At 43.7% G+C, this 17667-nt stretch overlaps 1 protein-coding gene across 2 annotated transcripts; it reads left to right on the top strand.

The window, feature by feature from the left end:
* The first annotated feature begins 930 nt into the window (after window positions 1-930).
* On the top strand, window positions 931-16716 carry CBX6 (chromobox 6). Of its 2 annotated transcripts, none has more exons than XM_081878406.1 (5): window positions 931-1223; window positions 1415-1458; window positions 1753-1818; window positions 1942-2008; window positions 8962-16716. In XM_081878406.1, the coding sequence occupies exons 1-5, from the start codon at window positions 1155-1157 to the stop codon at window positions 9862-9864; spliced, it is 1149 nt and encodes a 382-aa protein (XP_081734532.1). In that variant the 5' UTR covers window positions 931-1154; the 3' UTR covers window positions 9865-16716. The 2 variants fall into 2 exon arrangements, with proteins under 2 accessions (XP_081734532.1, XP_081734531.1); XM_081878405.1 differs by having other exon boundaries at window positions 8908-16716.
* The last annotated feature ends 951 nt before the right edge of the window (window positions 16717-17667 follow it).

Genomic DNA, 17667 nt, shown 5'->3' with positions numbered 1-17667 from the left:
GAGGGCAAAGAAAATAGTAAATCTTACCACTGCACACCCCACTAAATATTGGTGCTGCATAGCCTATAGTAAAGGATGAGGGAGATGCTCCATCCCTGGTGTAAGCCTCAACATTTTTGCAGGGCTGAAGGCTTACAGCCAAAGACCCCATCAAATCACTCAGCAGCAAATCGAAAATGCGATTTCAATCTTGCTTTTAAAACGGCCTGGAATATGCTATATTTTCCAAATATGTTCCCCACCCCTGCAGAAAGATGTTCCAGAGTTACAAGCTCTAGAATCCCACTGTTTTGCTTTTCTCTCAGCGGGGTCAAAGAGTTATTTGCGCCCCCCCCTTTTTTTAAGCACCCATCGAGCTGAAACCCGGCTGCACTTTGCCGGAGGCGGCGGCCCTCGAAAGTGTTGCTTTTATTTGCAGCGACAATGACAACATCGTGGTCATAATCTTCAATCGCAACCTGAGCAGAGGCAGGAGTAGAGAAATGAGGCAAAACATGAGCGGGGCGGGGGGGGGGCGCTGAGAAAATGGAAATAGCGGGAAACATTCGCGCGAGGAGGGGGCGCTGCCCCGCCTGCGAGTCCACGCTGTACTTTCCTGCCTCGGCTTGCCGCACGTCCACCACCCTCCCGCTCTTCAAAAAGCTGCCCGCACGGCCCCTTTAAGGGTCCGCGCTTGCGCTCTGCAGACCTTACTCCCTTCGCTCAGAAGGAGGCGAGGGCGGGAGGCGGGGGACGAAGAAGCAAAGCCCCAAAAACTAAGCAACGGGGCGCGCGAAGCCCAAGGCGGGCTTTGCTCGCGTCACGTGTCCCCCTCCCTCACTCCCGCTTTCCAGGCCCCCTCTTTTCCGTGGCGGCGCGCGCGCGAGCAAAGACGGTGCGCACGCTCGGAGGAGGGGGCGCGCTCGCGTACGTGCGTGCGTGCGTGCGAGTTCACGGCGCGAGCCAGCCCCTCGAGCCGCTGTCGCGGGAGCAGCAGCCCTCAGAGCCGTTCCCTCGCTCGCCCGCCTCAGTCAGTCAGTCACACACTGAGGAGGGAGGGAGGGAGGGAAGGAAGGCGAGGGAGCGGGCGGGATTATTATGGGCTGTGGGTGCTGCTGCTGAGGGCTGAGCAAAAGAGAGAGAGGGAGAGAGAAATAAATAAGAAATAAACAAAAATGGAGCTGTCTGCAGTGGGCGAGCGGGTGTTCGCGGCCGAATCCATCATCAAGCGACGGATCCGAAAGGTGAGCGGCGGGCCAGCGAGGCCCCGGACCGGGGCTCGGCTTTTTTAAGGGGGGGGGGTGTTTCTGCCGTTGCCACCTCTTTAACCTGCGCTTCCCGTTTCTCCTCTTCCCCACCGCCTCCCCCCATTTTACCCCCTCCCCTCATCTCTGCCCCCTCCCCTCTGCCAACACCCCCCCCCCGTATTTTGCAGGGACGCATCGAATACCTGGTGAAATGGAAAGGCTGGGCCATCAAGTGAGTTCCCCCCTAGCGCCTCTCTGTGTCTTGTCTGCGTGAAGAAGCCCCGTTCCCGCCTCCTGTGGGCCTCTCGCTGGGCTAATATTATGTGTCCCTTCCCTGGGTGTGCACAAGGCGCGCGCGTGCGCGTGCACACAACACTCACAGAGTGCCTGTAGGGTTGCTTTTCCTTTTCGCCTCCCCACCCACCAAGAACTCCTCAGCATGTGCTAATATTTCTCTCTGTCTCTCCCCCCCCCCCCTTCATTCCTTTGCAAGTGCCTGTAACTGTGTCCATCTGCACTTCTGCAGGTACAGCACTTGGGAACCTGAAGAGAACATCTTGGATTCCCGTCTAATTGCAGCCTTTGAGCAAAAGTGAGTTTGAGATTGATTCTAGACAGCAGAGGGGAGAGTTAGGAGTTATCACTTGTTTCATTTGCAGAATGGAGAGGTTTGACTTTTTTTTTTAAAAACCCATTTAATTTCTCCCCTATAAAGGGAACGTGAGCGTGAGCTGTACGGACCTAAGAAGAGAGGACCCAAGCCCAAAACTTTTCTGCTGAAGGTAACTCTCACTTTAATAACTTGACTCTAATTGAACCAGTTCAAGGCTCTGGGACCTGATAACTTCAGTATAGTTAAATGCCCACTAAAAACTCTTAAGAAAAATAAAACAAAAAACAGTCAGTTGGGGAATGGAAGTAGTTAGAAATTAAAGCTTCACATGTTATTTTGTGGTATGTGTCCAGGGACGCCATAAATTATTGGAAAGCTACAAATATGCTCTTGATCTCTTTCCATCTTCATTTTGACTGAAAGTGATTGCTTAAAGTGTATGTAAGTTGGCCTTTTGACCTTGTGACTTCTTACTGTCTAAAAATGGGCCAGTGCTTTTGCCACCCTTTTTCACAGACTTGTCTGAAGGCTTCGTTGTTTAATGTTTTCTCAGAACTTTGAAGAGGGGGCAATGTAAACCAGTAGTTTTTAAAATCTTATTGAAAGAAAATAATTAAACTTTGGAAATACAAAAGTGCCCAGGAACTTTCTGGATCAGACAGTCCAAAATATCATTTGTTTAAGGCTATTGTGATTGCAGCACTAAAACCTGCTTTGAGGTTTCTTGTCTGTAAAAAGTGAGAAAAGTGTATATCAGTATATCAGAGTTTAAACTTCCTCCCAGTCTTGCTGAGGCAGTGCTTACTATATGAGAGGCAGAGTGGGCTGGGGTTCCGGTTCTCACTAATGCTGCTTTCAGCTCGTTTAAAGTAAAAGCTCTTACTGATGTGAATTTTGGAAGCATGGGTAGAAATCTGAACCTCAAATGCTGAGGAGAGTTTGCAGAGTTGGCATTTAAACCAGTATAAACCAGTTTGGAAAAGGATGATCCATCATGGAGAATAAAGATTTTAACACCCAGAGTGGATATTTGCACTTTGTCAGGACTAAGAAAACCTTGGTTGTGTAAATTTCACCACTCTTCTCAGCAAATTCCTAAATATTCATTCAGGACTTATAGAGATGACTTTGTCTAGTGTTTGACTTCTGATGACATAGGTAGTGTGATAATTGATTTAATCTGGAAACTAACTGGATAGCTTATTTACAGATGTAAATGATTCAGAAAATCCTGACCTCCATAAGAACTAGCATGCCAATGGTCAGGATTATTGACAGTTGTAATTCAACAATATCTGAGGGGTTGCAAGTTCCCCACTGCTATATTAAGCTAAGGATGACTAATTTAATATATTTGTGAGGGGCCACTCATTTTCCCAGACAGTGGTTTCAATTTATTAAATTTATACATTGCTTCCCACTAAATGTCCCGAAGCAATTTACAACCAAAGTAAAAAATGCAATTATAAAATCACATAAACCTTATTTTAAACATAGATTTAACCATTTGTCAAATCATTGCTGGTACCCAAATGCCCAGGAAAACAAAAAGACACCAAAATGGCAACAAGGTTGATGGCAGTACTCTGGGGACTAGAGTACAGTTGTACCTTGGTTGTCAAACGGAATTTGTTCGCGAAGTCCGTTCGATTCCCAAAATGTTTACAAACCAAGGTGCGGCTTCTCATTGGCCCCGGAAACAATGCTGGCAACCGAAACAGACGTTCGGCTTCCAAAAAATGTTCGCAAACTAGAACACTTATTTCTGGGTTTGCAGCATGTACGTTGGATAGTCCTTTGTGTAGTATGAAACACTTGAGACAAATTTGGACCCAGCTCTATTACATTCTCCTAGTGTACCTGAACACTATCTTGGAATGCATTTGAATTGATGGTGATACAACAGTAACAACAACAACCACTTCAAATGCTTTCCAAGATAGTATTCAGGTGCTCTGGGATAATGGAAACTAAAATATTGTATGCACATCAGCTTGGCCTTGTGTAAGTACAGGGCCACTTTGTCATGCTATAATGCTTTAACTTATGTATGACCTGCTTTGTACTGAACAACTCTCTGGCTTGCAAAGAATGTGATGCTGCGTCATTGTATAAATTGTAAACATGAAGGTGGGTAAATGTAAGCTAGTAGGAATAAATTAGACGGCCAGTAGCAAGTAATGGATTCTTAGTTTTCTAGGGAATTTCCCAGTCACAGTTTGCAGGATGTAGCTTGTGGTCTACAGAGAAATGGGGGGAGGGGCTGCATTCTTTGACAAGTAGTTCTTTCTCTGTTCACTTAAAAATCAGTTTTGCTTTTAATCTTCTATAATTTATTTAAGTTAGAATTTTGGAACCCTCATTATCTCCCTCAGTGCCATTTCTTTTATTCTCAGCCAGGGGGAATCAGGTGAGGAGAGTTTTGCTCATGTAGTTACAAGATGTTTGAAACTCCCAGAGCAGAAACTGATGATTTTAGCAACTTGAACACAGTTGCTACACAGTATAAACAGTCATTTAGAAATTTACTGACTCAAGGTAATACATAAAGGGAGAATTTTAACCGCATGAGTAGAGTGGTCTGCATGACTTTTTACTCTCAGAATGGATAAAAACATCCCTTTATACATTACCTTGGGTCAGTACATCAGGTGCTTTATACTATGTTCATGAGAAGTTACTGATTTAAAAGCATGCAAGAAAATGCTTGCAGTTATGTACATTTTACTGGCTTTTCATGAGTATATAGCTGCTAGAAAATTGGGTTAACCTACTGTGAGAAGGGGTAAGCGCTGGGCTGGCCAGGTAGAACACAATCTCCTTCAGTTGGCCATTGGGCTGTGTGGCTGAGGACTAATTTTATCCGAGTTTGTTTGTTATAGTTCATCGAAAATACACCTTGTAGCAGTAAGTCTTTGAGTTCTAGGAAGCGACTTTGAGTTCTAGTAAGCAACTCAAGTTCTGGATACAGCTTTGTGGAATAGGGGCGGGGGAATATCCTGAAAGTTGTAATTGAGTACTGTTTGGGTAGCTGTGGAATTTTGCATACACTAGAGTCAGGTGAGGGTAGAGGCAATACCCCTGTCTCCAGTGATGGAACCTGGACAGAAGATAATCCTGCCTACTATTGCCATCTGCCCAGTGCTAAGAGCACATGCTTTGGTTGCAAAATGTCCTAGGCTCAGCCCCCAGCATCTCCACATAGGGCTGGGAGAGACTTCTGCCTTGAAACTCTAGACAGCCACTGCTAGTCAGTATCAATCATTCTGAGTTCGATCAGTATAAGGCAGCTTCCTATGTTCATCACTGCTGAGTTTATTTTCTGAACTGATAGCAATATTTCACTTCCAGGGTGTGCAGAAGGTTTGGTCTGCAAAAAGGGATGTCCGAGAAGGAAGGGTTGAATGATTTCTAACAAAAGATAAAAACTCCTACCTGTACAACTAATGTGCTAATATTTTCTGTTTATGTAGGTTTGCAGAAGTGGAAGCTGAACTATGAGTAATCAATGGAATAAATTAAGTATAGCACTGAGTGGTATTCCCCTAAAGACACAAATATTTAAAATAGAACTTCTGGCAAGGTATAAACAAAGAATCCAGTTTCTGCTTAAGGGGGATTTTTTAAAAAACCAGAAGTATAAGCAATTCATGGATATATGGAAACAGACATTAGAACATAAGAGCCATGCTGCATCCTCTTTTAGCAGTGGTCAACCAAATGCTTTTGGGGAGCCCACAAACAGGACTTGAATATAATCATGCTCTCCTGCTGTTGTTCCTCAGTGACTGGGATTCATAGGCATATCACCTCTGATGCTGGAGGTAGTAGACAGCCATCATGACTAGTAGCTATTGATAGTTTTATCCTCCATGAATTTGTCTAAACACTTCTTAAAGCCCGTCCAAGTTGGCAGCCATTGCTGCGTCTTATGGTATCATAATCATAGTTTATGCTCTGTGTGGCAACGTACTTCACAACGTACTTCACACAAGTCATCATTGGAAAGAAACATGTTAACTTTGTATTGTAGTAATTTGAATGCACTGATAATGTGAACTTGGTTGGAAAAACACTTTTAAAATGCAGCAAAAAGCACACATCTGTAGTCTGACTAATTCTTAGTGCATTGTTTAACTTCCCAATATTACAAAATTCCATTCATTTCCCAAAACTAGGTTTTCTGATCAAAGAAATATAGATGAACTGCTTTTATATTCTTGTCTCTCCACTTGCAGTTTCTTTATTATTTTGTGGGGCTTCTCTTAAAGGTGTGGACATTTATTAAGTACGTTGCTAGTACTGTAGTGTGGGATTTGCAATATTAAACACTAGAAGAGGGAGAGGTTATTTAGAAAATTAGTACAGTGCCATAGGTGCATGGGAGGTGGAAACTAATATAATTATGAGATTCTGATGATGTTCTCTGCTATGCCAACTTATCTTGCTGGTTAACTAGAGAGTTACTCCTCAGCACTGGAAAGAAAGCACAATATGTATGGCAAGGTGATTGTGTTATCAGCAATTATTGCAATGAAGGAACACTGTTTATTTTGCATGCATTTAAACTAGCTGAATGGTAACACTGTACTTTTTGCATGTTGTCTCAAGTGAAGTATAGGCATTGGTTCTGAAGGTGTTGTAACTCAGCCTTCCCCTTTTAGGTAGAATTTGCTGATCCAGAGGCTCTAAGTAGAGAAAGCTTCTTGTATATTTTCCCCTTCCCTCCCCTTCATGCCACTCAAAGTATTTTTTACTCATCTCTTGTCATTTATTCTCCCATTTTCCTTTCACACCTATCTTGTACCTCTGCCCACCCCACCCCCTGCCAATTTCTTTCATCCCTGCTTCCTACTCCTTTTACATTCAGTTGTCTCTCCTATGATAGCATCTCTCTATTATCCCCTTCCTTTCTATTCCCAGTTTATTATTATTACTTTTGGAGCTGCTGCATCTGTGTGGGAAAGTAAGTAGGAAGAAAATGGGAAGGAATAGAAGCATTCACCTGCAATTCTTGTTGCAGGCACCAGATGGTGGCAAAAGCTAATTGAACTAAAGGGGGGGATAGATACATTTGGTTAGTCTGATGGTATTTGAATACAGAAGTTAGCTGTTTTTGTTAGCACATTGAATGACTTAGCCAGTTCAGCTGGTCTATATTAAATGTCTAGTTGTAAACATCACACAATGGGATGTTAGTTTTCTAAAAGGGAGGGGACCTTTTATAGCAAAGTAAATCAAATTCAACAATGTAATATAAAACTAAATTGAAGGAGTATCTCCACCCCCATCATTCCGCCCAGACGCTGAGGTCCAGCACTGAGGGCCTTCTGGCGGTTCCCTCGCTGGGAGAAACCAAGTTACAGGAAACCAGGCAGAGGGCCTTCTTGGTAGCGGCACCCGCCCTGTGGAACGCCCTCCCACCAGATGTCAAAGAGAAAAGCAACTACAGTGGTACCTCGGGTTAAGTACTTAATTTGTTCCGGAGATCCGTTCTTAACCTGAAACAGTTCTTAACCATCTTAGCTAATGGCGCCACTTTAGCTAATGGGGCCTCCTGCTGCTGCCGCACCGCCGGAGCACGATTTCTGTTCTCATCCTGAAGCAAAGTTCTTAACCCGAGGTACTATTTCTGGGTTAGCGGAGTCTGTAACCTGAAGCTTATGTAACCTGAAGCGTCTGTAACCCGAGGTACCACTGTACCAGACTTTTAGAAGACATCTGAAGGCAGCCCTGTTTAGGGAAGCTTTTAATGTTTGACGCACTATTGTATTTTAATATTTTGTTGGAAGCTGCCCAGAGCGGCTGGGGAAACCCAGCCTGATGGGCAGGGTATAAATAATAATAATAATAATAATAATAATAATAATAATAATCCTTTATTACAAGGGCAGAAGGGATATTAATTTAGTAATCCTCATAATGACTTTGAACATAGATTAGTATCATCATCATGGCTTATAGGTGACCCAAGAGTACTGATTTCATGGATAGGATGAGATTTGACCAGGGATGTCTCAGCTCACTCTAATGCTGGAAGCTATAGTTGTATCTTAATAGAGGAACTTTGGATAAACTTCACTTAAATTCCGCAAATAAGGTCCATAGCTCAGTTTAGCTGCATTAGTTGTAATTTCTGAACCAACTTCAAGGGAAAATCCTCATACAGCACATTGCAGTAGTCCAGTTTAGAGGTTACCAAGGCCTGCATCACTATAACCAAGTTATGCCTGTCCAGGAATAGCTGTAGCCTAACATACCAGCTGAAGATGGAGAAGGCAGTACTATATTCCTAGCCAATAGTCTGTGTGTCCTAATATTGTATATTTAAAGGTTTAATCTGCATGTTAATAGCATAATATCCTTTCTTAAATCTTGCTTTGTTTACTTAAGGTTTAGTCAGACCCTGATAATTTTCAGATGAATTTCTGTTTTGTTGCACAGAGTGGGAAAGCTTTTGTATGACCTAAAGCAGGATTGAATAAACCTTTTCCAAATGGAATTAATTGCATTTATAGTTCATTTTTGTGGGAGACCTGATGTTATCCTAGTTAGCTTTACTTCTAAGAAGTGGTGGATGTAATGTTCTGGCTGCAAGTCACCTCAAGACATTGTTTGTACATATTACAGGGGGGAAATATGCCTTTCTTTTAAATGCTTACTTTGCAAACTCTCCTGTTATGCGTGAAGTTTTGGTAGATTTTAACTTGTGCTGTGCTGCAGTCTGCTAAATGAGTAGCCTCAGTAATAACTAACAAATGTTCTTTGAAGAGCATCTCCTAATGTTCTTTAAGTCTTGAACAATCCCAGTATCCCAAACTGTAATTCAAAACCCAGGGTGAAAATGTATGGAAATGGATTTCATGGTTTTCACTATTAGGGTGATTTATGCTTGGTCAGATGGATTCATTTTGGGTTGGGGACATGCTAAGTTTGAAATCCAGGCCTGTGCAGAGCTCAGCCTCCACTTCCTCCAGTTAGGCTTCGTATCCTTAAGATGTCAGGTGCCTGCAGTTTAGTATGCAGAATGTGATTTATTCCCATCTAACTCCATTTTTTCCACTGCAGGCTCGGGCCCAGGCGGAGGCCCTACACATTGGGGATGTACATTTTTCTGTCAAGCCTGGTTCTAGCACATCCTCTCCCAAACTCCACTCCAGTGCTGCAGTGCACCGACTGAAGAAGGACATCCGGCGATGTCACCGTATGTCTCGCCGCCCTTTGCCCCGCCCAGACCCCCAGAATAGTGGAGTTGGTGGGGGCACTGGCATCCGCCCTCCTGTCTCTCCCTTTTCAGAAACCGTCCGCATCATCAACCGCAAGGTGAAGCCACGTGAGCCCAAGCGCAGTCGCATTATTCTCAACCTGAAGGTTATTGATAAAGATGGGAAAGTGGGAAGCAGGGGAGGAAGTTTGGCTCGATCCAAGATACCTTCACGAAACCGTGTTATTGGCAAGAGCAAGAAATTCAGCGAGAGCATGCTTCGTAACCAGATCCGCCACATGAAGTTTGGAAACTTCCCGCTGTACAACAAGCCGTCCACTCCAGTCCCATCCTTGGAGGGGAAGACAGAGGCAGGAGGCTCCCAGGGTGCCTCTTGTGGGCTCATGGGCTCTTCTGCCTATGATGCCCGCAGTTCGAGCTCCTCTGACTGCCCCTCACCAGCTCCACACTCCTCATCGGATCCAGATGATTCCCCACCAAAGCTGCTTCCTGAGACACTAAGCCCAGCCATTCCTGACTGGCGTGAATCGGAAGTCCTTGATCTATCAATTCCACCAGAATCAGCAGCCACCAGCAAGCGTTCTCCTTCCGGAGGAGGGGGTCAGATGCCATCATCTCCATCCTCTTCTGACCCAGAGCAGGAGGCTGGGGATTGGCGCCCTGAAATGTCTCCCTGCTCTAATGTGGTGGTCACTGATGTCACCAGCAACCTTCTGACGGTCACCATCAAGGAATTCTGCAATGCAGAGGATTTCGAAAAGGTGGCAGCAGCTGGAGGTGGTGGTGGAGGCAGCAAATGAGAGGCTGCCTTCTTCCTTCAGCGCAGTTGGGGGGAGGGGGAAGGGATAGGGAGGCTCTACTGCAAGATCATGCATGGTGTGAATGCCTGTTTTCTTCTCTCTCCTCCTTATCCATTCTTTCTCTCTTTGCTTGGAAATTAAGACGGTAGTAGAGGAATGGGAATGGATGTGTTTGAAGTTTCCAAATGTCACAGCTGCTAGGGGTTATGGTGGGGCATGAGTTTCCCTTTTGTCTTCAAGGGTTATGTTGCGCTGATTTGGACCTGGTGAATAAGAACTTGGGTGAACGGGTTCGTATCTTTAAGAGGGGAAGGATTTGCTTTTCCATCCTCTTTAATGAAACAGAGATCCTTTGGTCAACACAGGCAGAGTCTGCATTCCTGTTTTCCAACTCTCTACACCTCTGTACCCATCACCTTGCTCTTATATCTGTAGCTTTGGTGAGATTGTATTGACTATACCCTAGGAAGAAGCAGCTTTTTAAGGGGAAGAGAGTAGATCACTATGATTAGGTGGGGGCTGCTACAGAACATCTGGGGAAACTTATGTGCCCTAAATTTTCATTCTGCTGCTGGGCACCTTTCCTCCTTGCATATGCCAAAAGTGCTAACTTGGTAATTGTGGTAGCCCTTGGAGTCAGCCTGGGCACATTCTATCACTTCCATCTGTCTTGAACCATTTCTCATTCCTGGTTCTAAGACACCCTGCACATTTTTTTTGTGGTGGGCCAAACTAGAGTTTCTTCAGCCTTCTTAAGTTTTCAGTCTTGTGCCCTGCTCCTTCCTCTTCTTAAAGTCTGAGGCATGTGTGTCCCCTTCCTGAAACCTGCTATGATGAAAAGGAGAGGCGCCACACATCCATCTTCCAATGTAGGAGGGATGGAGAGTTGTGCAGTGAGAGTGAGCCCTGTTCTTATTAACTCCATCATCCTTCCAGTGAGGTGGGTAGGAGGAGGGCCTGCTTGTTGCACATTTCCCCATCTGCATCTCTCTCTAGGTGAGTGAGATGGAAGAACATTCACATCTACAATTCCTAGGATCTCAAACTGCCTCTACAGTTGCCAACCAAAGGTGCTAAGAACCTATTGTAAAATCTTACTGTGTGTCTCTTGGATCTTTGTGTGTGTGTGCTGAGTGCATGTGCAGTGTGTGTTTGCCTCTCCCTCCCATCCACCTGCCAACAACATGCTGCTTTTCATGAATTCATTCTGACTGAAACCTTTACAGCCTGTCTTGGAAGGAGGAAAAAATGTGGCTTCTTTGGCTATCTCCTCACCATCCCGCATAATGGGTTAATAACCATGAGCTCATATATTTGTGTCCAAGGTTCACTGCAGAAGTAAAACAATTTCTGCAAAGTTCTGCTCTGTATTTCTTCTGCCATCTTAGTTCTAGCCCTGTTGCAAGTTTCTCTTTCCCCTCCTGGGTGCCTCTGTTTTGTTACCAGTGGCATGTGTGCGTGCAAGTGTTGCCTGTCATACTATTTGTAATCTTTGTTACATTGTTTTTTTGGGGGGAAGGGGTGTGTGTGTGTGAGGTAGTAATATTTCTCAAGGGCTTGTCTGCATGCTATTCTGTCACTGAAATAACTGCATTCAGTTCTTAATGGCATCTCTCTTCCCTGTATTCCTGTGTGAACTTTCTTTTTTTCAAGGGCTTGCTTAGTTGTTTTGTTCAGTTTTACATTGAGTTAATTATTTATCAATACATGTAAAGACTGGTGCTGCAAAAATTGTGGCATTTTAGCTCATCGGTATCTCACATCAGGAAGGACTTCAGACCTTTTTAAGCTGTCTCACCTTTTCCTCATTGACTTTGCAAAGTTCCACTTGGCTATATCTGTGTTTAAAAAGAAGCCTGGACTTTGCCAAGTACAGGGTTGAGAGATGGTGTGTTGTGATACCTTATTAATAATCTTAAATATGAGTGTCTATATGTAGAGATGCCTACCATAAGCAAATTGTATAATGTTAAACAGTGTGATTGTCTGTGACAGTTTGGGTGTAGTCAGTACCTAAGACATATTCAAAATGTTGCTTTTCCTTTATCCTATCATAAAACACCTTTTGTGTCTTTTAAAATTATTTCAAAACAAGTGAAATCTACATGGTGTGCAGGCTTAAGTTCCTCCACACTCCTTCCACTAATGTGTAAGTCTAAGGCTTCTTGTAATTCCACAGGCGCATGATTTGAAATAGCTGTTTGTTGTTTTTCATGAGTTCAGTGAGACAGGCTGTATCATTGCTTTGCCTCAAAGGAAGTGTGGAGGGTTTTTTTATGGGAGTTTATTTTAATGGCTGTAGCTTCAAAGGTGGGTGGGTTGGGTTGTGGGGTAGAGATGTATAATGGGAGATGGAGCAGGGAGACTTGTATTAAAGAGAAGACTTTAAAGGAGAAAAAAATGAAATATTTTATGAAGCTGCAAGAGAGGAACTATTATACTGGGTGGGGGTGCATACTAGTCAATCGTGTTTTGAGATTGCTTGGTATGTTTGTGTGGTGTATGGTTTTGAAGTTTGTCTAATATTAGAAAAAAGTAAATGGACAATATAAAAGGGAATTTTAATAGGAAACTCTTCAAATATTTTAACACGTGTTCTTGGCAGATTCCCGCCCCCCCCCCTTCCCTAGAGTCTCTTGTCACTTTGGTTTCTCTGTGTTTCAAAAGAGTAGGACATTCACCTTTCTTGGAGGTGTTGGAAGCTGTTGTCTGTTAGAAGCTGACTGATTTCATGTATGGTACCTCCAATGGCATCAGGTTGGCTTCCCCCTCCCCCAACAACTTGTCAGTAGTGAAAGGGTGGGGCTCAACAGTAGCTTTGGAATTTGTTCCAGAAAAAAAAAACCCAGACTAGAAATGGTCTAGTGGGAGGGCAGATTTGCGTGATATGTTAAACACAGTTTTTAATTTCTCCTTCATGACTCTCAAAGCAGTGGGATGAGGGGACACACCTGTTTGAAGGCAGTGGAATAAACCCTTGCCCAGAGGGTGAATTTAGCTATTATTATTATTATTAGAATTACATTTATATCCCACTACTTACTGCATCCCACATCCCTAGTCTGTGATCCCAACATGGCACTTGTGGTTCTCCCTCTCGTCTTCACAATGACCCTGTGAGGTAGGTTAGACTGAGAGATAGCGACTGGTCCAAGCTCACCTAGTGAGCTTCATGATTGAGTGGTAATTTGAACCCTGGTCTCCCAGATCCACTGCAACATGCAAGCCTCTACACCGTATTGGTTCCTGGGGCTGTGTTGAAAGTGTGTCTTCAGATGTCTACTTTCTCCACAGATTAGTTAGCGTGGCACTTGATAAACAAATGGGAATTAATCTTTCTGATAACATGTGAAGTAGCTTTAGTATGAAAGTGGGATGCCGCCTGGCACTCATGTCACAAGCTTCTGTTTCCTGAATACAGATATCAGCTACTCTTGTGCCATGGTGCCAACACACGGGATGCATCCAGCACCATAATTTTGGTGCAGTGATGGCTGATGAGGTGGTACCATACTGATTCTTCTAGTCTACTTAGAACAGCAGCTATTGGACTGGGATTAAGAACATAAGAGCCTGTTGGATCAGTCCAGTTGATGCCTTTGAGAAGTGTGAAAGCAGGACCAGAGCACAGCAGCTCTCCTCCCGCTTGTGATTCCCAGCAATTGCCATTCAGAGGCATACTGCCTCTGACAGTGGAGGGAGAACACAGTCATCATGGATAGTCACCACTGATAGCCTTATCTTCCATAGATTTGTCTAATCCTCTTTCCAAGATGGTGGCCATCAAAGGGATTAGCAGTCCCTGTCTGTCTCATAGTTGAGTTGAGCTGGGTGAGTTACTACTGATGCTCTAAAACTACATGACTAAAAGTACTTTAAAGGCCATTCCCTTGAGGAGGCAGGTGACAAGCAAAGCCTTGGCAGATAGGTGATTGTGAAACCAATTGGATGGAGCAGGGTTTAGTTGACTGCACCAGTGGTATCTTCTCCATCTCCATGCAGTATGATGACTCTTGTTGGGATCAGAGGCTAGGGATATGTAAGTAGCCCACAGATGCATGAGTCACTCCACTTGTGCAGTACCAGGGGTCGCTCTGATGCAAAGATAAGCCTTCTGTTTTGGCTAGCATTTTGACCACTTAGCAACCACAGCCCCTAGCCAACATCCCTAGGGAGTTCTATGCTGCTAAGATTTTACCAACCTGGTAGCTCATTTGCTTGAACATTCCCCCTCCATCTCTAGAAAGAACCATCACTCTTGAAGTGGGAGGGTCAGATGCATGTAATGCTGGAATGTAGGGTTGCTTGGTTTTGCCTTGAAATTTTCCCTTTTACAGTATTTTGGCACACAACCTCCAAAAGCAGGTTGTGTTCATCTTTCCTGTTAAGTGGCAAACCTTGTACCTGACACATTCTAGCCACCAGATGGTGACAGAGGGCTACTGTTAACTGCTTCATGATCTGGGCTGTCTTTTTGCCTTGAATCATTGTGAATTTTAATGTAATAGAGGATAGGATACATCCTGTATTCTTTTGCGTCTGTGCCATGTTTGTTGTACTTCTTGTTCTTAGAGAGGAGAGTGTGAATGGGGGGAGGGGAGGGAGAAAGAAACTAGTTTTGCAAAAAAAGAAAAGAAAAAAGGTTTTTTTAAAGGTAATGAGATTTTTACAGACAGAAGGATAGAGAATTTAAAAATATTAAATGCAGTGATTGCACAAACTGTAGTGATTTTAGCTGGTCCTTAAAGAAAAGAGTATTTTTAGTATTTGTGTGTGGTAGGGAGGGTGGTGTTCAGGCCATTCAAATTGGGCAAGGGAAGAGCAAAAAGTAAGTGTCTGAGTTGAGAAAGCAAGTCCATAAAAACCTATTTTCTCTTCCCTCTACTTTCTTTTACTTGGGGCGAAGGGAGGAAGAATGCCTCCCATCTTTCCTTCCTTTCTGGATATGATTGATCCAGAGTTCAGCCTGGTTCTGGCAAAGCTTTGTCAGAAGGGCTATGTGGCATGTTATCCACTTGCAGATGAACAGTTTAGGCATCAATATGACCTACTGAGGTGAGAGCTATTTGATGAAGTGGGACATGTTGCTGCTTTGTGGTTGTTCAGTAAGTAAAAGTATCTAAGATACCAGGCAAGCAGGAAATATGTGTTTTAGCTGTGAACCAAACAAACTATTAGAAGCTGGCAAAACCTTCCTCGTAATAGGTCAACCTCAATGTATACTGGGTTTCATAACAAAGAATTCCTTCTAATTAATCTAATTCACTTTACATCTTCCAGGTACTTTTTACCAAGATGTTCTCAAGTGGGTAACAGCCTTGATATGTGAGGAAAAAGTGATTAGGACCTTCGTGAGGATAGCAAACACCAAACTAATGATGGCAGCTTGGGTTGCAGTGATTGCTTTCATTCTGAGCCCTGAGGGAAAGCAAGGTGAAAGGAGCAAGTATGTGATCAAGATTTTAGCAAAAGAGACATCATGGAAGGGGAGATTCCATTAAAAGGGGGAGTGTTGGTTGGATGTGAAGATTGTCCCCAGAATTTATGTGGCACTGACTGGTGGAGAATGGGCTGGCACTTTCCCTCCTGTTCCAAAGTGTCCAGATTGCCTTTTTTCCCATTAGTGCCAATGCAAAATCTGTAGGAGAGACCACCCGTCGTCCACTTCAGTATCAATTTTCAGACAGCAGAGGAATAATCTCCTGGTGTTTATAGGATACACCCTAAGACAAGAAGGATGAAGTGTGACAGTTTTTGTTGGAGGAAGACTGTCCTGCTACTTGAGCAGTATATTTCTTTGTGGAAGTAGCTTTCATGTTTATCTGTTGCTTGCAAAATTACACCTTTGCTTCTGTGCTCTTAATTGTTCACTTCTTGTAGTTAGCAGCAAAGCATAGTTGAAATGGAAGTTTGGAATCTGTTTAGGAAAAAGTATTAGATCTCCCAGAAAGCTAAATCTTTCCTGCTAAGTTGTCCAGCTTTCTGTATTGTGCAGAGAACTCATTTTTATCTGTTCACTATTATCTCTTTTTCTCATCTGTTACCAACCAGTTGAACTGTGATATCCTTCCTCAGGGGGACTTGAGTCCCATGTCTCTGTATGTGCTAACCTATATGTGATAATTGGTTATCAATAGGCTATGGGTGCATGCAACGGGCAGTGATAGGGAAATTCTGAGAACAATACTCTGGGCCTGTGATTCCTGGTGAGCTGCTGAAATACAGTGTCTCCCGTCTCAGGAGAATTCCCCTCTTTGCTCAATAACTTAGTACCCATTTTGGCCACGGAGAACTACCTGCAATCCTACCTCCATTATAAAATGGGTGCTATCTGAGCTGAGTCTTCCTGGTTAATAAGCTCCCATGTCCCCCCCCCCTCTTGTGCTTAGGGGAGGTTTAGTTGCTTTGCAACATTATTTCTTGTCCACCATCCATGGAAGCTGCAGTTGTGTGAGTGAACAACATTTTGGGTAACTGAGATGGAGGAGAAAATCAGGAAAAGGCATCCCCCCCCCCCGTGCCAGATAATTAGGAGAGGCCCTTGGTCTCAGGAGGTATAAGATTCCAAGTGGGCCTTTGGTAAGGAAATGTAATAGGCCTGGAATGGATTTCACACTTAGTGCTCAGAGTCCTTCTGTTATGAACCATCATGTTGCTATTCCCCCTCCCCCCTTGCCTCTTCCCTTGAGGCTTTGCACTGTTTTGCCTGGTGCATCCTGTGCTCCAGTGTTGCTTGCTTTGCTGCTTTTTTGACTGTCCACTAGTGGTGCAAGAGCTGGGATCTTATTTTCTTATTACTGAAGTGTGTGTGTGTGTGTGTGTGTGTGTGTGTGTGTGTGTGTGTAAGTAAAATCCTCCACTTAACCCACCACAGTGCTTTGTGTTGTGCAAAGCCAGCATGGTCCAGTAGCATGACCATAAGGCTGAGAACTAGGAATGTCTGAATGCTGTGATCTGCAAGCCACTTGGCTTCCAAAGTATGTACTGAAGGAGGCTGTTCTTATGAAAGCTGCTCCCAGCACTTATGAACAGCCCTAATTGTATTTAGTATTTTCCCCATAAAATGTTTAGCTTTCATCCAAGTCAGGTTTTGCACAGCCACGAAAGAGGAGCCTGGTGTTGGAATATTCTTCTTCCATGTATGGCTTCCTTTCTCAGTTAATGCAACAGCAACACCCTGATTGCCTCGCAGTCTCTCCTGCCCTACTTGAGAGGTCTACTGGGTCTTCTTGAGATTGAAGTGTCTGGGTTACTTATGTATGGCATATGAACAACATCTGAATCCACCTTTGTCCCATTTAGTTCTTATTGATCCAACCAACCCAATGTTGGTTGATGGGCAGTGGCACTCCAATATCTTAAACATTTCAGACAGAGATTTTTTCCCCAGCCCCTTTTAATGAGGGGTGTTAGAGATTCAACGTGGCCCCTTATTGTTTTCAAAATAGGTGGTTTAACACTGAGTTAAGACCTTCTCCCAATGTCATTGTTATGCCCTTTGTGTCAGTTCCATGTTTTCCTGAATGATTAATTGCGCCATCTATTTCATTTCTCTTTTACTCCAGTCTCAGCCAAAAGATTTTCCTTGAAACAGAAAGGTGGCGTGACACTGAAATGCATCTGTGCATTTGGATGTGCCATTGCCGCAGATCATAGGACCAAGGCTGTGATTGTTCAAGTGTAGAATTTAGCTTCGGCTCTGGAATTCAGCATCTTGTAAGGGATTTGAAATTCAGCTTCGTAAGAAACTGCATTCTTTATCCTTTAAAAAAAAGAAGCTAACTTATGGCTGCAAATCTAAGT

This window comes from Podarcis erhardii, assembly GCF_964252035.2.
Source record: "Podarcis erhardii genome assembly, chromosome: 10".
NCBI classification, from domain to species: domain Eukaryota; kingdom Metazoa; phylum Chordata; class Lepidosauria; order Squamata; family Lacertidae; genus Podarcis; species Podarcis erhardii.
This window is presented reverse-complemented; position numbering and strand designations above follow the sequence as displayed.